This window comes from Vulpes lagopus, chromosome 1 (genome assembly GCF_018345385.1).
Source record: "Vulpes lagopus strain Blue_001 chromosome 1, ASM1834538v1, whole genome shotgun sequence".
NCBI classification, from domain to species: Eukaryota; Metazoa; Chordata; class Mammalia; order Carnivora; family Canidae; genus Vulpes; species Vulpes lagopus.
This window is the reverse complement of record NC_054824.1, coordinates 118624057-118651232: the sequence shown is the minus strand read 5'-3', so window position 1 is coordinate 118651232 and position 27176 is coordinate 118624057. Positions and strand designations below refer to the sequence as shown.

At 41.0% G+C, this 27176-nt stretch overlaps 1 protein-coding gene across 1 annotated transcript; it reads left to right on the top strand.

Moving 5' to 3' along the window:
* Window positions 1-20658: 20658 nt before the first annotated feature.
* On the top strand, window positions 20659-21177 carry CETN1 (centrin 1). The gene has a single exon (XM_041765261.1). It carries the CDS (start codon window positions 20659-20661, stop codon window positions 21175-21177), a length of 519 nt encoding a protein of 172 aa, XP_041621195.1.
* The last annotated feature ends 5999 nt before the right edge of the window (window positions 21178-27176 follow it).

The window sequence follows — 27176 nt, the reverse complement described above, 5'->3', positions numbered from 1 at the left end:
CATGTTAATTAGTTGAATTTAAATAAAAATTTAAAAATAAATAAATTTTTTTTCATTACATAAATAGAGAATTTGTAGATTTTGAATCTACTTGTGAATGCACAATACAGAAAAGCAACATTTGGGATGCCTGGGTGGCTCAGCGGTCGAGTGTTTGCCTCCGACTCAGGTCATGACCCCAGGGTTCTGGGATCGGGTCCCACATCGGACTCCCTGTGGCGAGCCTGTTTCTCCCTCTGCCTATGTCTCTGCCTCTCTCTGTGTGTCTGTCATGCATAAATAAAATCTTAAAATAAGAAAAAGAAAAAGAACACTTATTAGTTTGTAAGAACTAACTGATTAACAACAGGGAATATTTAGGCTTACTAGATGAACTTGAACAAAAATCTTTTTATACCTGGCAGATACAGATGAAAATTAGGTATCATGTTTTAGAAAATTTAGTCAATGATGTAATCTGCTTAGGTCTATTTATCTCTGTAAGAAATCTTTTCCCATGTCTGTTAAAAAACCAAGTATTAGGTATATGAACATGAGTTAGTACACCTCTGTGTGTGTGTGTCCGCTCAAGTTCTGTCTATTGAATGGGCCTAGAATTAATGACACACCAATAGCAGTAAGCACACAATACTTTCTAAATACTATTTTCCAATTAAAAAGCCAAGACTCCTAGGAGAAATGACTATTTCCAGGGCAAAGGCAGGGAAAATACAAGATGAACCTGGAGCATGAACCAGGACATAGGAGCCAATCTGAAAAAAAGTCCCAATGGTCAAAGCTGGAAAAATTTGAGCAACAAAATAGGCGACACAGTATTGGATTATAACCCAAACTATAAAATAAATAGCCATGTGTCAATGCTTATAAAAATAAATGATTGAATGCACAAATAAATGAAAGGAGAAGAGACATATCTTCCTCACAGAAAAATTCCAAACAACGTATGTAGATATTACCCCTCCAGGAGGTAGGGCTTACTTCCCAACTCCATTTCTCCCTGCTATGAACTTGGACTACATATAGCGACTTGCTTCCAAAAAACAGAGTAGAGAAGGGGCTAAGTAGTACCTCTACAGTGGAGAACCTTGGCAAACACTGCCTTAACCAATGGATGGCTAACATCCCCCGTGATGTCAGATGGCTATCCTGTACACACATCATGATATCATGAGAAGGGCCCCTTACCTCTCTGATATTCAATCCCAAAAACCATTCCCCCCAGTTGAATCATGAGAAAGACATCAAACACAGATTGAGGGCCCTTTCTACAGGCTACTTGTCTGATATTTCTGGAGACTGCCAAGACCATAAAAAACAAGGAAGACTGAGAAGCCATCACAGATCAGAGGAGACTGCAAGACATAATGACAACGAGCAAGGTGGGACCCTATACTGGATCCTGGAGCAGAAGGAGGACATACATGGAAAAGCTAGTGAAATCCAAACATATCTGGAGTTTAGTCAACAAGAATGAATCAGTGTCCATTCCTAAGTCCAATATGCCACAGTAAGATGTCAAGACTTAAGATGTTTACAGTGGGGGGAACCAGGTAAGTGGTATACACAATTCTGTACTATCTTTGCAACTTTTGATAAATCTAAAATTATTCCAAAATAAAAAGTGTCAAAATATATTGAATTGAGGACCAAACCTGAAAATCACTATGTCACAAAATATTAAACCAAGATTTTCATAAATACTGAAGTTTAGGGACACCCAGGTGGCTCAGCAGTTGAACACCTGCCTTCAGCTCAGGGTGTGGTCCTGGAGTTCCAGGATCAAGTCCCATATAGGGCTCCCACAGGGAGCCTGCTTCTCCCTCTTCCTGTGTCTCTGCCTCTCTCTCTGTGTCTCTCATAAATAAATAAAATAGTTTTTTAAAAAAATACTGAAGCTTGGACCATCACATCTCCCTAAAAATAAACATTATTAAAAATTGTAGTTAGGGGGCACCTGAGTGGCTCAGTGGTTAAGCATCTGCCTTTGGCTTTGGTAGTGATCCCAGGGTTCTGGATATGAGTCCTGCATCAGACTCCCCACAGGGAGCGTGCTTCTCCCTTTGCCTGTGTCTCTACCTCTGTGTGTGTGTGTCTCTCATGAATAAATAAATAAAATCTTTTTAAAAAATTGTAGTCAGGAAAGGCACAAAGTAGAGAATTAATTGCCCACTGAAGTTATCTAGCCAACTTTAAAGTACATTCCCTTAGTTTTTCCCTGGGTGCTGGAGATGGCTGGATTCATGCCTTGAACTGACACCCCTTCAGGTCAGTTGGGGCCTCTTGGGGTAGCTGAGGTCATGAGGTCAAAGTCTTTGAGGCTAAGATCTCAGATTTTATCTTTTGGTTCAAAATATTCCTCTAATCAGTTCATTTAGGGGTGGGGACCCATGGGAATGAATGTTTATGCTAGTCAAACTTGAGAAAATGGATTTATGAACCAGTAACACATCTTTCAGTTACCATAGCCAATATGTTTGCCACAGAGAGTGTCAGACTTGGCCCACAGGTCAGGGCCCGCCTTTCCTTGTAAGTTTGCTTGGAGGATGGAGAATTATAATGCAAAGAGTGAGATCTCTAGCTGGAATAACCTGCCACACAAATCCCAACCCTGTGGTGTGCAGACAGAAGCTTCCTAGTTTCCCCGAAGACCGTCTTTCTGATGCCATGACAATGCCTTCTTCTCCAGATTATCCAATTTTCACCGTGGGTGACAGTCCAGGGACAAAACATTACAGAACTGGTGTCTGCTCCATCTGATATCTCAGGGGCTTATTAATCCCATCAGTTACGTCTCAAAGCCTCACACAGACCTCTCTCATTCTGAGAGGGCTTCAGACCATCTGGACCCATCTGGGTGAATTTCAATACCTTCAGTCTTGGAAGCTATTGCTGTTCTAACGGTTGTCATTAAATTTTTTAAAAAAATTTTAAATGCTCAGAGGGTGTTATTTCCCTCACTTGGGTGTCCTCATATCCTCCTCTTGACCTTCCCTTCCAGATGCATCCCGTCTTAAATCTCAGGGCCTTTCTTGAAGCTGTTTGTATTTCTTCCACAATGAGTAAGACATGATGAGTGTGTGTGTGTGTGTGTGTGTGTGCGTGCGTGCGCGCGTGCATGTCTATGTACATTCAGGCACTTCTGTTTCTCTTCTCACTGATCTTCAGAGATTTGAGCCTGAAACCTACTGCTGAGATTTCCTGCCCAGTGATTTCCTATGTAAACAAAAACAGCTCTTCAAGATCCAAACAAGGAAATATAAACATCTCCTTATGTGGTGCCCTTATACTACTTGTGCCTCTTGGAGGAAGATAGTAAGAAGCTGGGTGCCCCCACCTACAGTTGTTAAGATTTTCATGACTAAACGTTTTGAACAAAGTTTGGCCTCATTAAAAAAAAAAAAATTGTGAGTGCTGCACAAAACACAACCATCTCTTTCATCTAAGTGTTTTGAAAAGAAAGGCTGCAGAAGTATGGATTCCACTGTCAGAAGGAGACTCCTTTGATAGAGGAATGTTTTTAATTATTTAAATACTTTCACAGCAAGAGCTCACGGTGGGTTGGTTTCCAAAAGTATTACTAGAGTCTCACTGCAGGTAATCATGTAACTTTGTCAGAGGCACTGATTAAACATCCTGGCTTGAGGTAAAGTATCCCTGTGAGAGGGTGCATCCCACATGTAAACATGCAGCACTGAATATTAGCAGCCATTTGTTCACCATGCTTTATTCACTTACCCTTCTGAGTAACTCGAGGTATTACTATATCTTATCCCACCAAGACTTCAAGGCTGAGGTGGGAGGAGCCTAATCCAAACACAAGCCTCTGATAGCTTTTTATCTTTCAAAAGATAGTGAAAGAATAACATCAAAGACAAAGGACTACTTTCTAATTCATAGGCAATTAAGAGTAGCCTTGAGACTCTAAGAAAATAGAATTCACTAGTTCCTCTATTCCTTGGAAGAACATTCTCACTTAGAGAGAGGTAATTGCTGTCCTAAGAATCTTTTTTGACTGCTCTCATTAAAAATAAGCACTGAAAAAAATAATAATAATAAAAAATAAAAAAAATAAAAATAAGCACTGAAAAGGCTGTAAATAAGGTTAAAATTGAACTGGCCAAACTTTCTAAGCACTCTTTTTATAACTGAGACATCCAGATAAGAATATACACAATTCTCTCTCCCCTTTACTCCTTTCTTTTCTTCCTGTTTCTCTCTTCCTTTCTTTCTAAAAATATTTAGCACCTACTATGTGCAAACATTATGCTAGATAACTCAGGATACAAAGGCAAATAAGAAGTGGTCCCTCCTCCAGTCTACGGAGAAAGCCAATTAGGTCATTCATTCATTCATTCGTTCATTCACACATTCACCCAGCCATTACCTTGAGTGTCTACTGTGTGTACCCTGCATTGCAATGAAACAAAATTTCAGTTATCTAGGGATGTAAGTGAATGTTAAGGTCAAAAATGAAGGGATGTAGGACATACATGTTCTCAATTTTTCTACCTGCTTGTTTGAAATATGTAATAAGAACACCCACAAAAAAAGTGTTTTTAAATGATCCACTATCTAGGGCTTTGACATTAAAAGTTATGATTAGGATAAAATGTAATGCAATACCCATAAAGTAGGGTGAGGCTTCAGCTGAAATGAAACTTTGTAAAATGTTTTACATGAAAGATAAAAAAAAGAAGAGCAAGATAGAGAAAAGATAGTTTTTGCAAAATATGTTTAGAAATCTTTCCATTATTATGTAACTTTGAACTCTTTTATCTACCTACTTAGACATAGAAAAAGATTATTTTTTTTAACTTCTAAATGAAGAATACTAGTGGGTTTTAACCATCTGCCAAATATAGGGAGAAGCAACATTCTCAGGCCAGTGAAGATGGAAAAAATTCATCAATTGTGTATAACACCCAGTCTTATCACATCACATGCCTTTTCTGCATATTCTAGGAAAACATGATTTCCTCTTTTTTAAAAAAAAGACAGCAATATTAATGGGGGAAATCCTATACTAAATGAGGACCAACAAATCCAAAAATTGGTTATTTGGAAAGACAAATAAAATTGCCAAACCTCTGACAAGCCTGAGCAAGAAATAAGGCATTCATAAATAATATTAGGAATAGAAAAAGAGACATAACTATAGTTGCAGAAGAGATTTAAGATACTGTGTAATAATACTAGACAACTTCATGCCAAAGTCAAAAGTGAAATACACAAATTACTAGAAAAATTTCCATGATCAAAATTGATGCAAAAAGAAATAGAAAATGTTAATGGTTTTATATACATGAAAGAAATTGAATTCACAAAAGGAAGTGAATTAACTCAAAATATTTTCTCAGAAAAAGATACTAGGCCCATTATTTTACTGTTGGGTTCTAACAAACATTCAGGGTTCAACAATTCCAAGTTTTACAATATTTTCAGTCTATAGAGAAAGAGAGACTAATTTCAAATTCATATTACGATGCTAGCTAGCTTAACCTTAATGCATAAACTTGACCAGGACAATAGGAGAAAGGAAGAATATTGGCTAATCTTAGTTATGGACAGACATAGATGCAAAAACCATAAACAAAATATTAGCAAACTTGTAGCCAGTAATGTATGAAAAATATATTATAACCAAGTTAGATCTATTCAGAAGATAAGGTGGCCTTAATGTTAAAAAGTCAAGTAATATCAGTTTAAAAGTGGAAAACCAAAAAAAAAAAAAAAAAACAATAAAAGTGGAAAACCGTGTTTTCTTAGAATATGCAGGAAAGGCATGTGATGTGATAAGACCCAGTGTTATATACAACTGATGAAATTTTTAAAAATATTTTATTCACTTCTTTGAGAGAAAGAGCAGAGCAAGAGAGAGCACACAAGTGGGGAGGGAGGCCAGAGGGAGAAGCAGACTCCATGCTTGAGCGGGGAGCCTGATGCGGGGCTAGTTCCCAGGCTCCCTGGTATCATAACCTGAGCCGAAGGCAGACACTTAACTGCCTGAGCCACCCAAGCACCCCAGTGCAACTGATGAATTATTGAACACTACATCAGAAAGTAAGTATGTTCTATATGTTGGCTAATTGAATTTAAATTTAAAAGGAAAAAAAAAGAATATGTAAAAAAAGAATTCAATAAAATCCAGTTATCATAGTACCCAAATTAAGGAAAGAGCCCAAATATCCATCAATAAAGAAGATGTGGGATATTATTATTCAGCCACAAAAAAAGAATAAAGCCTTGTCATTTGCAAAGACAAGGATAGAGCTAGAGACTATTATGCTAAGCAATATAAGTAAATCAGAGAAAGACAAATACCATAGGATTTCACTCATATGTGGAATTAAAGAAACAAAACAAATGAATTATAGGAAGAAAAAAAAGAGAGGCAAACCAAGTAGCAGACTCTTAACTATAGAGAACAAACTGAGGGTTGCAGAGGGGAGGTGAGTGGGGGAATGGGCTAGATGGGTGACAGGCACTAAGGAGGGCACTTGTTGGGATGAGCACTGGGTGTTGTATGTAAGTGATGAATCACTAAATTCTACTCTAGAATCTAAACTAAACTAAAAATAATAAACATGTTACTTGTTTAAGGGGAAAAAAATCCAGTTACCTTTCAGAATTATAAAACAAATACAGAAACAACCAGCAATTGAAGAGAACATTTTTAATCTATTTAAGGTATATATCCATGGATGAATAGAAGAAAAAGATGTTAAAGTAGAAAAAGTCACAGAATATTTCAGAGATTCGATTTAAGGGATTTTTACTTTTATGTGATTTTATTTTTATATGACTATATTTATATGAGTCAGTGATTCTATTTCTATGAAAAGTTCACAATGAGGCAAAGCTAACCAGTATATTGCTTAGAGATCCAAACTTACATATGGTAAGGACACACACAGCTACATTTGGGGGAACAATTAGTCTCAATTTCAGAGTAACTAGTGGAAGAGAGAGGAAGCAAACAAAGGAGCTCAAAGATACTGGTAATTCTCCTCTCTCTCTCTAGCTCAATTGTGGTTACATGTGTGTTTGCCCTAATATTATTCTACTATTTTTAGTTCTAAGATTATACATTATATAAACATTTTATATATAATGTATTTTTTTTAAGTGGCAAATGGATTTTCAATGAATTGCTAATTGGGAACAAGCCCTCTGATGACAGTCAACAGACAAATACTACTTTTAAATATGGCCAGGGGTACCTGGGTGACTCAGTGGTTGAGCGTCTCCCTTCAGCTCAGGGCGTGATCCTGAGGTCCTGGGGTCAAGTCTCGCATTGGGCTCCCCGCAGGAGCCTACTTCTCCCTCTGCCTATGTCTCTGCCTCTCTCAGTGTCTCTCATTAATAAATAAATAAACATCTTTGGAAAAAATAATAAATAAATATGGCCAAAGTGGGGGACATTGAGTTGACATAGGAATCAAATTTTTCTTATTTCATATTTAACTATCTATAGATGAAATGCCTGAGGATAGCTTCAAAATAACCAGAGGATGGGGATAATGATGAAAATATCGACCATGAGTCAGTAATTGTTGAAGCTGGGTGATGAGCATATGGGGGTTCATTTGTACTATTCTCCCTAAGACTGTACAACTGTGCATTCATGAGGAAGAGGAGAAGGGAGAAAAGGAGTGAAGAAAGGGTGGAGAAATCTCACAGAAGGGAATTGAAACAAGTGAGGATATTTACTGATATTCTGTTCAGCATTCCCTGCTATAAAGAATAAAACAGTAGATTTAAATAAATAAAGGGGACCTGCCAGTTCTTTCTTTTTTAAAAAGATTTTTCTTAAGTAATCTCTACACCCAATGTGGGGCTCAAACTCACAACCCCAAAATCAAGAGTTGCATGCTAGTAGCCAGCTACTAGCAGCTGCCCGCTAGTTCTTTAGAGAAGAAGAGTGGAGAAGAGTCTCGTTGGCTAGAATACATAAAATGTGCAGGTATGAAGGCATAAAAAGTCTAGCCAGGCTGGCCAGGCAGGTATGAGCAGAGGGGTGATCGTGAAAGCTAGCCATGGACAACCCTACACACTGTGCAAGAGGCCACTTCTCTCACTGCTGCTGTTGAGGGACCTTCAGGATCTTGCAGCAGATCTGATTGTTTGGGCTGGCCAGAGGAAGTGCACCAACAGATGAAACCCTGCAGTCATCCTGACATGCTATACCAGCCACAGCTGCTGACCTGGGGGGTCTACAACACAGAGACCCCTAGCTCCACCCAACTATTCCATTCCATGACTCTAATTCTCATTCCTAGGACTTCTGTGGCTTGTGCCCACTACTCTACTGCCTTTCATGGATGAGTACCCAGCAGATATCCATAGGGCCTATACTTTCCCAAGTATACCCCTGCTCATGTTCACACATACACACACACACATACATCTGATACTCAACTGATAGTGAAACTGCCGTTCACTTTCTCGCTTCTACTTCTCTGTACTGTAGGTGTGATTCCCTTAACCTAGAAGTCTTCTGCTCATCTGCCCTCCTAGACAAATCATAAGCACCCTGCCAGAATGCTAGAGTGGGACCTCGTCTGGGAGGCTCTCCCTAACCTGCAGGGAGGGGGGTCCTTCCCGCACTGTTTGAAAGCATCATCCTCAGTGCTACCATTATTTGCAACACTTCTAGCTCTTTCCACCCTGCTGGACTGCCCTCTGTTGAATACTCCACCATTGTGGAAGAACGCTTTTCTCCTGTCTCTATGACCATCATTCTACAAAGGGAAATCACCTCAAAAAAAGCACATGTTTGTTATTTAAAAGATTGTAGAAGGTATCAAAGGAAGGTTATTATGTGCACAAGGGGATGTTGTAGTTTAATCCTAGCTTTGTTCTTGATTCTCTGTAATTACATGTTGCTGTGATTTAGATGGAGTTAGTGGAGAAAAGTTCCTGCTGAAATCAAGGACTGTGGCTGATGCCTTCCTCACCTGAGTATTTGTCCCTACTCCAATTACATGACTGCTGTCCCCAAAGCCGGACCAGCCCCCAGAGAAGCCAGGCATGGGGAGACAGAGATGGCAGAGAAGGTACTGGTTTTTAGAAACTCACAAAACAAATACCCTTCTTGCAAGGAAAGACATACGTGGTTCATTAAATATTAAACTATTTTTCAAAAGGGCAACCTAGGGGTCTCTGGGTGGTTCACTATGTTGAGTGGTGGACTCTTGATTGCAGCTGAGGTCATGATCTCAGGGATTGAGAGATCCCACCCCATGATGGGCTCCATGCTCAGTACAGAGTTGGCTTGAGTTTCTCTCCCTCTGCCCCTCCCCCAACTGACACACATGCATTTCCTCTCTCTCAAATAAATAAATAAATCTTTAAAAAGAAAGAAAGAAAGAAAGAAAGGCAGGACGCCTAGGTAGCTCCATGGTTGAGTGTCTGCCTTTGGCTCAGGTCGTGATCCCCAAGGCCTGGGATTGAGTCCCGCTTCAGGCTCCCAGCAGGGAGCGTGCCTCTCCCTCTGCCTATGTCTCTGCCTCTCTCTGTGTGTCTCTCATGAATAAATAAATAAAGTCTGTTTGTTTTTTTTTAAAAGGCAACCTAAATTACATCATGAAATCTAAGCAGGATACCATTGAACTGAAGTTAGTTTTTCTGTTCCACCTTCAGAACTCCCATATTAATCCTGGGAGAAGTACAGCTGCTAGCCGTAGCCTAATTTGGCAGTTTAAACGTCATATCCATGGTATCTGTTTTTATTTAGTAACATTATATATTTTTATCCAGCACTGTTGTATTTCGCATATGACATTTTAGCGCATGTACAATGTTTTAGATCATGTCTAGGCATAGAGGGCAGTCACTGTAATTTATGGGTGATCCCAATTGTCACTTCCCCCAAGCAGCAATGGAATTTTTCAATATCCTTGGAATAAATCCCTCCTCTGGAGCAGTAAACATAATATGACAGTGTGTCAACTACGGATTTGTTTCAAGATTATTTACTTACAATCCAACAACACCGCTGGCCTGAGGAGTGCGCTGTCAGCAAAAGCTGCATTGTTTGAAGTAGCTAAGGGAAACAGCCAGGGTTTCAGAATCCAAAGAATGCAGTTTTCCTAAATACCTCAGGATTACGAGATGCTATAGAACTAATAAATTTGCTCCTTAAAATAGTCCAGAAGGAATCCTTAACTATTCCTACATGTTTGAAAGTTTAGGTTATGGATGGAGAGAGAATGCAGTTTGGTCCCATAGGCTCACATAACAAGTGTCATGAGTAACTTTCATTTCCCCTCTCTTCTCCTGGTGATTATTTTTTAAAAGGGTAAATTCCAAAGGTAGATAATCTTTTGGAAGAGAAGGAAATAATGATGAAATAAATGAAAAGTGATGATCGGCAAGAGCCTACTTCAGTGCAACTTTTTAAGCAGTAAATGTTTACCCAGTGCTGGTCACTATTTCCCAGGATGGTGGGCTGGGTGAGCTCGCCCACCAATGGGGTGAACTGGATTGCACCTTGTAGGTGTACCTGTCTGGTCATGTAGTCACAGAATGAAAGGAGTTATTACTATCACCATTTTACAAATGAAGGAATGTAGGCCAAGAAAACTCAAGAAACCTGCTAAAGTTCACCAAGAAGATGAGTCAAAGAATGCTGACAAAATCTCAGGTCTCTTAGTTCAGGGACCATAACTCCTGGTCTATCCAGGATGTATTTAATTGTGCAAAATCATATCTGTCTAACTAAAATAAACATGCATATGAATCCCGTGCAGAGACTTTGTCCCTAGTAATGGACCCTTTTGCTGGGAGCATGGCAGCCCACAATAAAGAATTCATTTCGGGGTGCCTGGGTGGTACAGTTGGTTGGGCATCCAGCTCTTGGTTTCAGCTCAGGTCTGATTTCAGGGCGGTGGGGCAAGCCTGCATGGGGCTCTGCACACAGCATAGAGTCTGCTTGAGACTCATTCACCCTCTCTCTTTGCCTCTCTCCCTTGTGCTCACTCTCTCTCTCTCTCTCCCCCTCCCTGTCTCTTTTTCAAAAATAAATAAATAAATCTTTAAAAAATATATTATACTTCTCACTCTCCCTGGCAGCTCAATGTGGCCAATGGAGTGTGAACAGAGGGGATGTGGGCAGCTTCTGGTTCATGGAAGGCTTGTGCTCTCCTGTCTCTCGGCGTGGGCTCCTCTGAGGGGAGAATCTGAAGCCAATGCTTGACTACAGGTTTACTTGGGAAGTAATTCCAGGGAGCAGAAGTGAAGGTGACAAGGAAAGAGAGAGAGCCAATGCAAGAATGCGTTACAGAGTTGGCCACTATTACAGGTGATTAGCATTCAATCCCACAGTACCATCTGATGGGGAGCCACAAAGAGGAGAGATACCCACTGGTCCTCGTCCATCACTGGTCAAGGTGTTAACTCTCCCACACCACTGGCTTGTACTTCCTATGAAGTCCGAGAAGCTCCAGAACAGAAAGTGAGAGGCTTGGGCTGAGGTGAGGCACTGCCAGGTTGCAACTATGCAAAGTGGAAAAGCCTGCACAGCTATGGACATCAGAGGAGTGGTTTAGGTAGGGTGGAGAGGATTTGTTTCTCAAAAGTAGCCTGACACATCTCCCTTCCTGCTTGCTAAGATGCTGGTGTTGGAGAGGCATCTTAGAGTGTGTAACAAGGGCAAACTGCCCAGTAGGGCTCTAGTAATAATACTGAAGGAGCTTGGTGTGTGGGGAATATCTGAGTAGCCAGGTGAGCTGGGACCATACAAAAGAGAGAAGTAAATCTCTTTTATTTAAGCAACTGTTATTTTAGAAACTAATAAAAGGTAAACCTGATATTAAGTTATAAATGTGAAACCAGAAAGATCTGTTTAGACAGTAAATATAATATTTGGGTGTTAGTAAACAGGTGACAGAACCAGGGGCTACATGATGATCACCTTAAAAAAAATCTAACCATCATGTGTCTTAGTCCATGACACCAAAAACAGGTTCAACGATTTGGTACTGAATTATTTAATTCACTGAGTGGTGTTGCCATCCAAACTCAGCCCCTTCAAATATGTTATTAAATATCCACGTCTGGCCTTGGCAAGAAATATTTTAAGGTGAAGAAATGCAAAGATGGTAATTTGGTAATTCTTTTTTTACAAATATGATTATTTTATATCATTGTCTCACATCAATTCTTAAGAATAGAAATAGCTCATAGAATACTGAATAATACATCCCTGCTCAATAATTAATCTATGTATCTAATAGCTAATGAGTGACTAAGCTTGACAAAGCTTTGAATAGGATGTTCCTTTAAACTGCATAAGGTGACAGAGAGGAAGTTGTGGCACATCATGAAGGAGGAGCTAGGTACTGAGAGGTGGGGCAACCTGACCAAAGTGGCACAACCGGAAACTGCCAGAGCCAGATTCGAACCCTCGTATGTTTGGCTCAAAAGCCTATGCTTTACCCATTATGCTAAATATGATTGAATAAAGCTTCAAGCTTTGATATTCTCTTAGACTTCAGAAGATCTAAAATAAGTAGTCCACTTGTGTGTGCTTAAAAGGGATCACTGTAGGGAAGGAGCACCAGAGTTGAGGTGGGGTGGGTGGGCTGAACCACAATGCTGCTGCTTGTTCTGCGAATACGAAAATGGCTGAATTTCTGACCTCAGTTTCTTCCTTGATAACATGGCAATAATAAAACGTATGTTGTAGGCTTTTTGAGGTGTTAAATGAGATAGTACATGGATACTGAAGTGCTTTGTAAATCAGAAAGCACTGCAATTACTGAGCACTTACAATAGGCAGGCACAGTATTAAACACTTCACATGGATTATCTCAGTTGGCCATCATTGCAATCCTGTGAGCTAACTGCTTTTCCACCCCATTTTACAGGAATTTGGAGCTTCAGGTGCCTGAGATCATGTACTAGGAGTGAGTGGGCTGGTATTCAAGGGTAGGCATCCAGGGATCTGAGCTCACAACACTGCTGCCCTGGGCACATGGGCCATATGGGCACCACCTATGTATTTACCTACCACTGACCTAATTTAGACTACTTGTCTTAGACTAGAACGTAATCTATAGATGCAGTGTGTCTGGCTCCTCCTCGTTGGGGCTGCCAGAGGGTCCAGCAGAGGTGGAATAACCAGTCATTTGGAGGAGAGATTTGGTGAAAAGCAGCTCTGTGCTCATGAGTTGCTTTTCACCAAGCTAAAGAATACAATTTCTGAACATGTTGTTAATCTTCTTCCATTCATCTGGATGTTAATCCCAGCCTCGTAAATTTCTGGAGTTTCCCCCATGCTAAATCCAAATGTGTCTCTTTCTGTGTATTCTAAATTAATCCCTAAAAACCAGGAATTCTAAGATGCCTTTTCCTTTGTTTTGAAAAATACGTGAAATAGGGGACCCCTGGGTGGCTCAGCGGTTGCCTTTGGCCCAGGGCGTGATCCTGGAGACCCGGGATTGAGTCCCACGTCGGGCTCCCGGCATGGAGCCTGCTTCTCCCTCCTCCTGTGTCTCTGCCTCTCTCTTTCTCCCTCTGTGTGTGTGTATGTGTCTATCATAAATAAATAAATAAATAAATAAATAAATAAATAAATAAATCTTAAAAAAAGAAGAAAAATACGTGAGATAAAATGTAGAGTTTATGCCTTTGTGTCGAAAGCTGGGAAATCAGGATGTTCACACTTTTTAAGCAGAAAGAAAGGCTAAATGATTATCATTTTCTTAGGTTTCATTAAATACTCATGATTTTGATAAGTTCATACAGGCAGATCTGTGGTAAGATGTGAATTCTCCTCATCTTTTTATTTTTTCTTTTTTTAAAAAATATTTTATTTATTCATGAGAGACACACACAGAGAGAGAGAGAGAGAGAGAGAGGCAGAGACACAGGCAGAGAGAAAAGCAGGCTCCATGCAGGGAACTCGAAGTGGGACTCAATCCTGGGTCTCCAGGATCACAAACTGGGCCGAAGGCAGCACTAAACCACTGAGCCACCCAGGTTCCCCTTCCTCATCTTTTTCAACCCAACTTGATAGATGAGTCTAAAGTGTGAGTATATATCTGAAAGCTAATGTGCTTCCTTTTTCTCCCTTTGACTTATCGTTCTCCTCCGTTATCCTTCAGTTGTTGTTTTTTGTTGTTTTTTTTTTCTTATCCTTAAATTATATTCCAAAGTGTCTGTATGAAACTGTTCTATAAAGGATGTGGGAAGCTTTACAATTAACCAAAGATGGACTCGCACTATTGTGATGGGGCCCGAAATCACTCTGGCAGGCAAACACTTTGTATGAGGTGCAATTGAGAACAATACCACAAGTAAGTGACCCAGTTTCCATTCTAAGCTTTATTCCATGTACAGCATTCTGAGCAAAAGGAACCCTGGTTGGTGCCAAGGGGGAAAAAAAAAAAAGAACATGGATTTCAGATAAGAATGATCCAGAAACCAAAGGAATTTGGAAAGGACTTTGCAAATGCAAAGTAGCAAATGTAGAACATCAAGGAAAGTAGAAGGACAGCGATTCCTGGTGGTGAAGCCACTGAGTTTCAAAAGATGCCTAACCAACAACTAAATGAAAAACCTCCATGGGGATGGTCAGTTGCCAGATGGAATGGATGAGAAGACATCATCCCCTCCTGCCCTAATTCATACCCTCTTTTCCATTTAGAGTCTTAGCAGGAGGGAGCTGTAATATGATTACTTGTTGATGAAGGGATTCCTAACATGACCTACTGGTTTCCTTTGATGTTTTGTTTGCTGACACACTGCTAAACTTTGAAATGTAGTGGGACTGTAATTTAGTTCAGAAGCTTATTTTAAAATGTGTATTGCAGTCATAGAACTGATTTTTATCATCTACTTCTCAAAATGTTTGGCTAATGCAAATCCTTCTTCACAAAAGGCATTAAGTTTCCTTCTACTGTCACTTTCATTTAGTTTTCCCAATTTCCAATGAGCTGGGGAGCAGACTTCTGAAAACATGGCTGTTGTGGCATATGTGGGAAAGGTCCCCAGTCCCAACTATTCTGCTCCCTCACTGTGCCTTGCACAGGACTTCAGGGGTGGTCTCACTGCCAATCACAGAGGCCTCTAGGCTGAAGGGGTGCTGGTGGATAAGGACACAGGGACATGGCAGGCAGAGAGGGCTCCTCTGCTTCCAAGTTGGTTCAGGGGAGAAAAATCAAACAGATGAGTACTATATTTATAGTAGTTTACTTTCCCCTATGGGGCTGGCTCATAGCATGGTCTGCCCTGCAATAAAGGTCTCTTATTTTTTTAAGATTTTATGTATTTATTTGTGAGAGACACATAGAGAGAGGCAGAGACATAGGCAGAGGGAGAAATAGGTTCCCTGCGGGGAGCCCAATGCGGGATTCCATCCCGGTACCTTGGGATCACACTCTGAGCCAAAGGTGGACACTCAACCACTGAGTCACGGAAGTGCCCCTGCAGTAAAGATCTTTATGCTCTACTAGAGGAACTAGTCATGGATGGGCTTTGAGCTAGAATTCAATTTTCCCTCTCTCTCTCTCTCTTTTTTTTTTAAAGAAAAAAAAGAACTTTATTTCCCCACCTTGCTGAATGAATCCTTTAGCAAACTTGTCAGAACAAAAAAATGAGCCAGTTTTTGTTTGTTTCCTACTTGGAGATAGACAGCATGACAGAACAGGACTGACTTGCAATGCAGACCTCAGTTTACACTCCTGGCTTAGCTACTTACAAACTGAGTGACCAGGGGCAAAGCACTAAGTCTTTCTGAAGCTCAGTTTCCTCACCTATAACACAGACATGATAATAACTGGTCACCAGGTTGTTACAATGGTTAAATGAACTGATACAGAAGTGCCTGGCACAGAACCTGGCACAGAACAGGTGTGTCCTGAAGCATCCTTAGTACATGAATCCCAGCAGAAGTGGCCAATACAAGGACTGGATGAACAACATGCAGCTCATCGGCCAAGTTCTGCTTGACCTATTTTCTACAAGACCTGTTTTCTTGGGCCTGAGCAGTTATTTTGTTTGTTTTGTTTTTAAATTTGAATTTCGATGTCTTTTAAAAGGGTGCAAACTCTCCAGGTCACTGCTAATCCCTAAATACTGCTTGAACACGCAGCCCACTTGATTCATCTTGTGTTACTAACACCCCTGTGGGCTTTTGACCTTTCTATTCCTGGTAAGCAGAAAATTCTCCTCAGTTAACAGCCGTGGAGCCAGTTTCGATGCTGACTGCTGACGTCTCAGGGGCCTTGGAGAATAAAAGAAGGTGGATCAAAGAGTAAATCAATAGCTTAGCCTAGGAGATATTTTAAAAATCCAAGCAAGCCACTTCCATGCCTCTTGGTTCTGCATTTTCTGTTGCATGGCCCATACTGGTGGGCCCTCTGTAGACGACAATAGTATAACTGCTGGAGGTTCTACTTTGAGTTTAGATCAACATATGTTTTTTTTCTCAACTTGTTTCCATCAAAGCAATGCTTAATTTGAACTGATCTGGGCTCTGGGAAGAGAGAGCAGTCATTCTTTCATTGGATGCTTTTAATTTCACTCTACCTGTCAAGTTCAAAATGCTCTGGACATTCATTTATCTTCCCTCCTTTCCTCCCCATTATTTTCCTTCCTTCAACTTTTACTCCCAAATCCAAATGATGTATAAGTGGAGTGGATCTTGGTTGAGAACAGAAGGGAAACATTGTCAATCTTTATTGTTTCCACTTCAAGTCTACATTCAAGTTTGCTAAAACACATAAGGTTCTCCTTGCTCCTGCGCACATCCTTAGGGGTATACTTAAAGTCACAAAATAAGCACAGTGCATTTTCTGCAAGGGAATCAAATTTGCTTAATGGTCCATCATTTAAAATGGTAGTAGAACTGGCAAATGTGCAGAAAGAAAAATTCATTTTTCTAAAAGATAAAATATAGAATTAGAAAGACTTTTCATGCTTGATGTAGGCTTCTTCCAAATGTTTCCCTGGATTTCAAAGAAGTGCTTTATATCTCCTTTGCTATTAGGACTATTTGGGTAAAAGTTTGAGTAGCAGTGTGAGATTCTGGTAAATTATTTTCTAAAACACAGTCTAATTTTTGTATCTGAGAGGAATATTTCTTTATTTCTGGGGTTCATGAAATGAGAAATTATGTAGCCTTTGGCTGGACACTTAAGTCTGGGCTTGCCAAAAAAGGCTTGGGTTGAGTCACTGGACTGGACTTCATAGTCTCATTCAGAGACCACCGGGATTGTAAAACTCTTGCTGCTGAGGCCATTTCTTGTAAATGGCTCCACGAATTCAAGAATAAATAGTGTAGTTCTGTTATTGTTGGTTTGGGAATCACCCATCCACCACGCTGGCACAATTGTCCTGCTTTTGCACAAGTGTCAAACATTTGCATTTTCACTGTTCTGCATTTGTTGGAAAATAAATAGGCAGCAGTAAAGAAACTTTATTATGCATGTTTTCTGCCTTGGGTGGCACCTGGAATTTGCTGAATTTGCTGAGTGCAACTTAAATTTTAAAAGACTCCTGAGCCTCACCTTTTTCATGCCATGTAGGTCAAATGGAAAACCAAATAATTAGAATAAGCAAGCTGCATGGGTCCTTTCTCTTGGTCTTGACTGACTCCAGACCCTGTTGTGAAATTCCAGCACCTCTTTTTTCCCCCCTCCAGGCGCTAAGCTCCCATGACCATTCCATTAAACAAGCATCTCTTCTTCCCCTCTCAGAAAATCAACAACTGATTTCGCATATGTACCCAGAAATATGGGTACCATACATTTCAATGTATCCAGAACATTACAGTACAAAAGTTTTAAGTGCAAAACCAAAACAAAACAAAACCACTCATATTCATTGATTTTTCCAGGACATCTCATTTACTTTATGTTGGTCTTACTAGAGCTCAAAACTTGACTTTAAAGCAATGAAGCTGATTTTCATAAGCACTATATAGATTGTCACTGATGCCAATTGAAAGCACTTTGCCCGGACTGCTTCTCACTACCTCACACCAGGAGCTGAAAGCAGGGAATGGAAGGAGGCAGAATTGAAGAACAAATGTAAAATCCAAGCATATTGCTCCTTTTCTCCTTGCCTTACCCCAGAATGGGACCTCATTTGAGATCCTACAAAATCCTGTTAAATCTTTCTAGGCAAGATGCTTAATTATTGTCACATTTAGGGAAGAAAAGCGGGATCATACCTTCCCAGTGATACTACAGCTTGGTAATTATCTCCGTTTTTAGAGAAGGCAGCATGCTGTGGTGAGCAAATCCTCAGCATTGGACTCAGGCCAAGGTTTAAAATCCCAGAGCCACCATTTATTGGCTGTGTACCATTGAAAATGTCACTGATCTCTCCTGAGCCTCATTTTTCTTCATCTGCAAAATGGGGGAAATGTTGGCAAGGATTTGATGAGACCAAATGCAAGGAGCAAGCGCAATGCTAGGCACACAATCCATGTAAGTTTCCCTTCCCTTTTTAAATCAGATTACAGATTACGGACATAAAGTAACTTCCCACTCACAGTGGGCTCTGGCTGAGGGCACTGTTTTCTATGAAGGATGCTCTTGGTGGCCTCTGGTTGTGACTGCTGATTGCACACATCTGGAAACTATGACAACTACTTTGCTTTGAGCTCAGCTTGGCCCAAATGTAGCTCTATATAAGGCAGCTTCTATCCTTCAGTTTTTCCCAACACATCATAGCTTGGCTTGAATTTGGGCAGAGGAGTGGGTGTCAAGAGAAATGCACAATGTCTAGGAAAAATTCAGATTCAACTAACATTTACCCAGCCCCGTTTGGCCCCACTGGGGAACCATTCCTGGAGTAGCTCACTGAACATGCACAAGAGCCCTATTAGGAAGCTATATTATTACATCTACTTTGCAGATGTCTCAGCTAAGTCTGGGAGGTTAAGTGACTTTCTCAAGTCACAGAGATAATAAGGCATGGGGTTGGAATAAGATCCTAGACTTTTTGACCTAGTTAAGAAAGCAGAGGATTTGCAGTGTTGGAAGATGGGCAATGGCAGTGTCAACTTGCCAAAGTCTACTCTGAGTTGACACTGTGACAAGTGCTGGGAAGCAGGACATGGGAGGAGACACAGATAAGTTTCCTTGACTTTTAGAAATCCTATGCTCAGGCCCTCTGTCCATTATGTCACATATCAACTGGGGCAGGTAGTAAGATCTAGCTGTTAGGCACATGATGTAAACAACATGTGATCACTAACTTAAAATAAAACTGAACTTGTAAAAACACTCCCAGAACAATTTTTTTTTTCCCAGAACAATTTAATCTTTGGGGGGGGGGGGGTCTTTTATTTGGACAATTCAGAAGTATTTTAAAATCAACAGTAATTCTCATTCACTTACTCAAGAAACAGTTATTAATCTACCTACTATGTGTCAAGCACTGTTCTAGATGCTGGAGATATAAAAACTTCAATAAAAACTTTGAAAGAGCCTTCTTTGTAACTGATCAAGTAATAATAAGTTGATAGTTAGGGGGGAAAGAATGCTAAAAATGTCAGATTTTAAAAGAAAACCGTTTAAAGAAATATACAACAATTATAAAGGCAATTTCTTTATGGGCTTACTTGATAACTTTTTCCTTTCTTTTCACTTAAAAAGTTCCCAATTTTCTCTTGCCTCTTTGTTCTCAGTTAGCAATTTCTAGTTCCAACATGTACTGCAAGGTAAGCTTCCAGTTCCACTGCCAAAGTAGGGCAATCAGAGTGGGGGTTTCAGCACAGTACGCACGAGATAACAAAGTGAGAGTAATACACTGCTAGTCTTTAAAAAATACCAGAAAATAGTACTTGAACCCCCCTCCAAATGAAAAGCCTAGTGAATGAAATGAAGACTGTTATTTGGTCGTAATTATGATCGAGGATGTAAGATTGAAACACTGAAAGTTAATCATACATTTGAATAATACATTTCATATTTATTTCAACCTATGCTGAATAAGCCAATGAAGTTTTACTATTTTGAGCATAATGTCAGGAGACAAACTTCTACAAATTTTATACATAACCTTTTCCATTTTATGTTTTCCATTTATGACAAGTTGAAGACATGCTGTGACTTAATATCGTCTCTCCTTCTTCCCCACATTTAATGCCAAGGGATCAAGCTCCATCTTGATTATCCTAAATTTAGCTTTAGGTAACCTCAGACTAAGAGAGGACCTGTTTGTTGTTGTTGTTGTTGTTGTTGTTTAACTCCAAGAGGGTTTTTTGTTTTGCTTGTCCGTTTGTTTATTTTAATTTGTATGGAAAAGGAAGAGAAGGACTTCCAAATAACACTGTAAACCTGGTCCTCTGGATGCTAGCAAATGCGCTAGCCAGAACAGCAAGTGGCAATGCACCGTGGAAGACAACTGTGGCTACCGGCACTTCTTGCCAGCCCACGTCTCAGCTCGTGGAAACTGGGTGATATAGAGGGAACCGTGGAGTGCAACATGGATAAGATCTCGCAGACAGCGCGGGTGGGCGGGTGGGCGGGCGGTAGCCAGCCAGGCCTCCCTGCAGAGCGCAACGGGAAGCTCTGGGACCGCGCGAGGAGGTCCCACGCCTGCGCGCTAAGTGGGGTCGCGCCTGCGCTCTAAGTGGCGTCCCGTCTGCGCAAGCGCAGTGACTGCGGTGGTGCCGTTGAAGGGAACAACTGCCAGAGGAGGATGGCTTCCGGCTTCAAGAAGTCAAACGTGGCCTCTACCAGCCAGAAGAGAAAGCTGGGCCCTAAGCCTGAGCTCACTGAAGATCAGAAGCAAGAAGTTCGCGAAGCATTTGACCTCTTCGATGCCGACGGAAGTGGGACCATTGACGTGAAGGAGCTGAAGGTGGCCATGAGAGCGCTGGGCTTCGAGCCCAGGAAGGAAGAGATGAAGAAGATGATCTCCGAAGTAGACAAGGAAGGCACGGGGAAAATCAGCTTCAATGACTTTCTGGCCGTGATGACTCAGAAGATGGCCGAGAAGGACACCAAAGAAGAGATCCTGAAGGCTTTCAGGCTCTTTGATGACGACGAAACTGGGAAGATCTCTTTCAAAAACCTAAAGCGCGTGGCCATTGAGTTAGGGGAAAACCTCACTGACGAGGAGCTACAGGAAATGATAGATGAAGCCGATCGGGATGGAGATGGCGAGGTGAACGAGGAAGAGTTTCTTCGGATCATGAAAAAAACCAACTTGTATTAAAGTCGCTTTCTTCCGCAAGCCCGTGGAGAGAAGTCGACTGGCTTGCCGAGTTGCCTGCTTCCGTTTTGTGAGATCTTGAGTTAGAGGACTTGCTATATCCTCTTACCCCCAGTTTGTCTAGATTCTTCTATTTCCAAATCTCTGGCTCAATTATAGAATTTTAAAGATGCTTTTAATGTGAGTTTTGGTTTCTGATTCTCAAAAGCAGACCTGGAGTGCTTTAGGTTGAATAAAGAGTCCTGTTGCTTCAGTTCCTGGCTCACCTTGTGCCCCGCTTTGGTGGACAACCGTTGAACTGAAGGAAGGTAGCCTGGCTGCTTGGGACAAACAGCCATGCGATTCCCTTGTCACTTCTTTGGTGGCCTTACATTATTTTGCTTCACTTAGTATGCCCTAAATTCAAGTCATTCTTCTAGCATGAGGAGGTCGAATTGGCCAGTGGGTCATCCTAGCCATTACTTTTCATTTAACCGAATGTTGGATTGAAGGAGAACTGTGCAGCCAGTTATCCGCCTCAGGAAAGGTAGTGTTGTAAAGCATAAGCTTGCAGTTGGGTGGTGGTAAATTATGCAGTTTTGACTATTCTCTGACTTCATCACGAGCAGATGATGATTTGTGCATAAATTATGTGCTATGTATTATCCAGAGCCAGATGTATACCTGGGCTACAGAATAAAATTTAATAATGGCCCAAGCAAGGCATAGTTTCCTTAAGAGATTAAGCTAACTAACGATTTTGAGTAAATATTTACAAATACAAGATCTTAGTTTAGTAAATTGTAAAATAATACATTTTAAGCTACTCATCTGTCTTTGGAAAGATCAGCCAGCATTTTAGTTACACTGTATTATAACCTTTGTTTTATTACAAGCCAGTATCTATGTGCTAATTCTTAGAACATCTCAATTCTTGAGATACTTGATTTTCCCCTCTATAGTTCCCCTGTACTTGATGCCAGAGCATTCGGCATGTAAGTGGTTCTCTATTTTATAGTCCCAGGAAACTATTTCACTATGGTTTGTGTATGTGTTAATACTAATTGTTCCCTGTTCTAAATTAAGCTTTTCTTGTTTTGAAATAAGAAAGCTACCCATTTGAATATCTATAAATCTGAAATTAGAGAAAATGTAAAATAATTGTGGGCAGATCATCTATTTGCTATGATGGAGGCCTAGACTAATGTTTTGGTAATAGGCAACAAAACTATGAAACAGGCAAGGTATTTTGGTCACAACTAAACCTAAATTAAATCTTCATACAAAGTCCCATTCAGATAAATGCTGAAATTCTGGAAAATTTTTCACTTGCTTTGCCAGCAATTTTACCCTTCAGAGGGTGGTAGATCTAATCAGGGAACTACTACTCTGAGCTTAATTCTCATTAACAGGGACTAATTTGTCAAAGCAGTAGTACTAGCTGAAGTGATGGGTATGTGGGCATTTGCTGTGAGAAAGAATTTTGCTGAGGTGGCTGGCACAGAGCAGGGGAACTCACCCAGGCTGCAGATGCTAACGGTTCAGGTTCAGGGTCCTGGTGTAGATTTAGGTGCAGTTGTAGGGGATACAGGTGCAATTTGGGCCAGCATCAGTCTGAAGGGCCTGACCTGAGGGCAAGGGAAGGAGTATGGCATTCTGGGAAGCAAGATTTCCTGGCATCCTGTTCACCAGAATCTTGGCCCAAGAATCTACACATGGATCAAGGTAGAAATAACCAGAAACAAAGAAAGTTGGCAGAAACTAAGAAAAAGGGTCAGAGCCTCAGCCAACTGGACTAGGTTCAGTCTTGGCTCCTATCCCAGCAGAGGATAGGAGTAAAAACCAGGAACTCAGGCTGAAGTCCAGCAGTCAGGCTGCCCAAATGCCATGGGGTCAACTGTGGAGGCTATAGCCCAGTACTTGAAAGGTTGCCCTGAGGGCACAATCCATCCCACACAAGGGAAGTTCCAGAATATTTCTGAATCCCGTTTACTGCTAAGAAGAACTTCACAATGAACTATTAGTCTTGCTTCTCAATGGGCTTATACTTTAGAGTATGGAGGGGACCAGGGAATGACAAGAGCAGAACCAGACTGACATTCAAAATTGAATTTTAAGAGACATTAATCACATATGTCTGGCTGGGTCTTAGTCTTTACATATGGCCTAGTCTTTACAAAAGTAGAACACAAGAAACTCAAAAAAAGCTTATAGATAACTTTTTGCAGATGAGGAAACATAGCTGTAGAGATTGGGAAGAACTAAAGAAGTAACTTCCACTGGACTATTACAAATGGCCCCAATAACGAAGCAGGAAGCATACCAAAGAAACCCATGTGAACTATATAGAGACCTCATGTATAAGCCCTTGCTTTTTTTTTTTTTAAGATTTTATTTTTTATTTAACAGAGAGCACACATAAGCAGGGGGAGTGGCGGGCAGAGGGAAAGGGAAAAGCAGGCTCTTTGCTTTGCAGAGACACAGGACCCATCCTAGGACGTGGGACTGTGACCGGAGCCAAAGGCAGACGTTTAACTGACTGAGCCACCAGTAAGTCCTTGCTTTCTAATGACAAATATAGCATGAAAAGCAGAGCTTAGAGCCAAGGATGAAAATATGACTGTGTTAAGGTGGTAATAATATCAAGAAAGTGGGGCATCTGGGTGGCTCAGTTGGTTAAGCAGTTGACTCTTGATTTTGGCTCAGGTCATGATCTTTGGGTCCTGGGAATCAAGTCCCACACTGGGCTCCCTGCTCAATGGGGAGTCTGTTAGAGACTGTCTGTCTCGCCCTCTGCCCCTCCCCCCCAAATAAATCTTTAAAAAAATATATCAAGAAGGTGAATGCCCCAAATAAAAAGAGAACAGTAAAAGTTTTTTTTTTCCTTAAAAACACCTTATTTGTGTTTAAGAAGATAGTGGAAGGGATAGTTCCAACTCTTTAGATTGTTGCAGATTGGTTTTCATGGGAAATAGACTCCGAGTCTGAGGTGTATGTGCAGGAAGTTTATTCAAGTGTGTTCTCCAGATCACATGCATGGAGGAAGAAATCAGGATTAGGCGGAGGGAGAAGTTGGGCTGAGATGCAGTCAAACAAAGAACTCAGCTGGTCCCACAAGTATTCTGGAGTGAGGATGACCCTGCAGAGATGTCTCAAATTGGGACAAGGAATTTGGACCTTTAAAACTTTTCACTGATTGGTAGTCACTTTCCCCAGAAAAGTGGTATGACTTTGAACAAGGTGGCTGTCCTTGGCCAACAGCAACCCTGGGAGGGGGAACTCCATTGCAGACTATTAGCTGTCAACACTCCCAGCTTGTGGGGGGTGGGGGGAGGGGAGGTGAGGACCTTGGTTCTGAAGTGTAAGGCCAGAGGGGAGATGTAGGCAGTGCTTCACAGCTTCCACCGCAGTCTACCCTTCTACTGGCTTTGTGTAAGTTCTGAGAGAAGCAAACTGAAGAGTCAGATGGATCTCTCTTCCTGAGACAATCTTACAAAACGAATATTCAAGGGACAAACTACAGCCGCCGCTCCAGAAGCTGATCTTGAGGCCACAAATAGTTAACTTAGCTCCCTCCACTGTCCAATCTAGATTCCCCTCATCTTCGACACCTCTGTTGATGGAGGTAACTTACTGGGCAGAATGACCCAGATCCTTATTTTTGAGAAGTCTGAGCCCCCAGTCACCAGGGCCTTGTCAGGCTGTGGCTCCTGCACTTAACCCTTTACTCTCAAAAAAATGAGTGAAAGAGCACCAAGCATATTACAGCATATTACCTGGATGCCAAACATAGTCTTTCCATATTCTTCCTGCAGCTTCTCCTCTGGTGACCAGGATCCCTTACTTATTATGGGTGGTGATTCCTTTACTTGACTATTGCTCTCTTAGCATAAGGAACGCACCACAATTGGGTGGCATACATAGAAATTTAATAGCTTTCTTGCTGTGCCCACTGGTGGGAGCAGTCCCCCTCTCGAAGCCAAATTCTCTAAGTGTACATTGTCCAAGGTGGGGATATGAAGCACAAATTAAAGAGCAAATGACTGGGAATTAAGGTGAGAACTACCACCCTTAGTTTATTAGACCCATGGGCTCTGCTTAAGAGATCTCACAGCATATAATGGGTCCTTTGTTTGCAGCATATGCTGCATCCTGGAGAATGGTACCCTATCTTCACTGGCTATGATGTCCCAGCTGGCCCCCCAAAGGCATCTTCAACAGGCTTTTCCATTGCTCTATCAGCAAGAAAGCTTGTGGAAGCTTTTGATCACTAGGTCCTGGACCACTAGATTCTGTGGCTATATGCCTACTCTTGTACTGCTGATCATCACTGGTCACTGCACCTCCTTCCCTGTAGAGTGGGTCCCTTGGTCCAATGTAATTTTTTTTTAAATTTTTGTGTGTGAGAGAGAGACAGCACAAGCAGGGAGGAGGAGGCAGAGAGAGAAACAAACTCCCCACAGAGCAGGGAGCCCAATGTGGGGCTCAATCCAGGACCTTTAGCTCATGACCTGAGCTGAAGGCAGACACCTAACTAACTGAGCCACCCAGGAACCCCTAGTCCAATGTAATATTATGTGGGATCCCATGTCAGTATTCTACTATATATTTCTTTATATATGAAATATATATGAAATCTATTTATTCTAAATACCCCAATATGGTGCTGGCTGGAGCTCTGCAAGCAAAGGCAAACTCATGACCAAAATATGTGTCTGGTCCAATCAAGATGAGTCACTAGTCTTTCCAGAGTAGAAGGGATCCAATTAGACTACTTGACATTAAGAAGCCAATTGATCTCCCTGAGAGCAGTGCTGCTCTGCAGTTGTCAACAGCTATGCTGTTGGGCTTGTGTACAGTTTCTATCTCTGCCACAATGACTACTTCATTCATGTGCCTATTGTGCCAGCACTTAGGTAGACAAGACAGAGGCAGACTGATGTCAGCTGACCAAGTCATCCTGTTTTCTTGGTTGTTTGGTGTTTTTTCTTTTCTATAATAGGTATTCTCAGATAGGGGAGTGATATTTAGCCTGATGTTTCCTTTTCCAGGGCATCAAAAAAATCAGTGAACTAATTGGTCACCACTCTCTGAGTCCACATGTTTTCAAATCCCAGACCACTTCTCCTTCTACACAAAGTGGAAGACCAAGTGCACTACCAGAAATTCTGCCCTTCGGAAGGACTTCCCCTTTCTTGGTTATCTTTCTAGTCTACGTTTGAGCAGTGCTGCATTGTATCATAGTTCACCACACCAAGCTGACCTATCCTTGAACCAAATTCAGCCTTTTTACTCTTCTAACAGCTGGTCATAAGGACCCCAAGGAGCTGAGGGAGAGGCTCTGGTGCAACTCATGACACAGGGGACTTCCTTCTCATGCAGCTGGCTTGGGCTTTTTAGCCCTGCTTGTGCCTGATCCCAGACATATCACTTCTTTTTCAAGTTTCCTAAGGCAACAGATTATATTATTTTAATCTTCCTTCTTTTCTAATATATGTATTTAGTGCTATAGATTTCTCTCTATGCATTGCTCTGGACTTATCCCCCTCATTTTGATAGGTTGCATTTATGTTTTTATCTAGTTCCAGATATGTTTTAATTTTTCTTGAGAATTCTTTGATCCATCTGCTATTTAGAAGTATATTATTTAATCTCAAATATTTTGTGATTTTCCAGCTATGCTTCTGTTCTCTTTTCTAATTTAATTCCCTGTAGTATGAGAGCATTCTTTATATATGAAATATATATGAAATCTATTTTTTTAATGTGCTAAGGTATGTTTTTATGACCCATAATGTAAACTATCTTAGTGTATGTTCTGTTTGAGTTTGAGAAAAAATGTAATTTCCTACTGTCAGATGCAGTATTCTATAGATGTCAATTAGCACCCAGTAGATTGATGGTGCTGTTGGGTTCAGCTATGTCCTTATTGATTTTGTGCCTGCTGGATCTGTCCATTTCTAATAGAGGGGTGTTGGTCTCCAACTCTAATAGTGGATTCATCTGTTTCCCCTTGCAGTTCC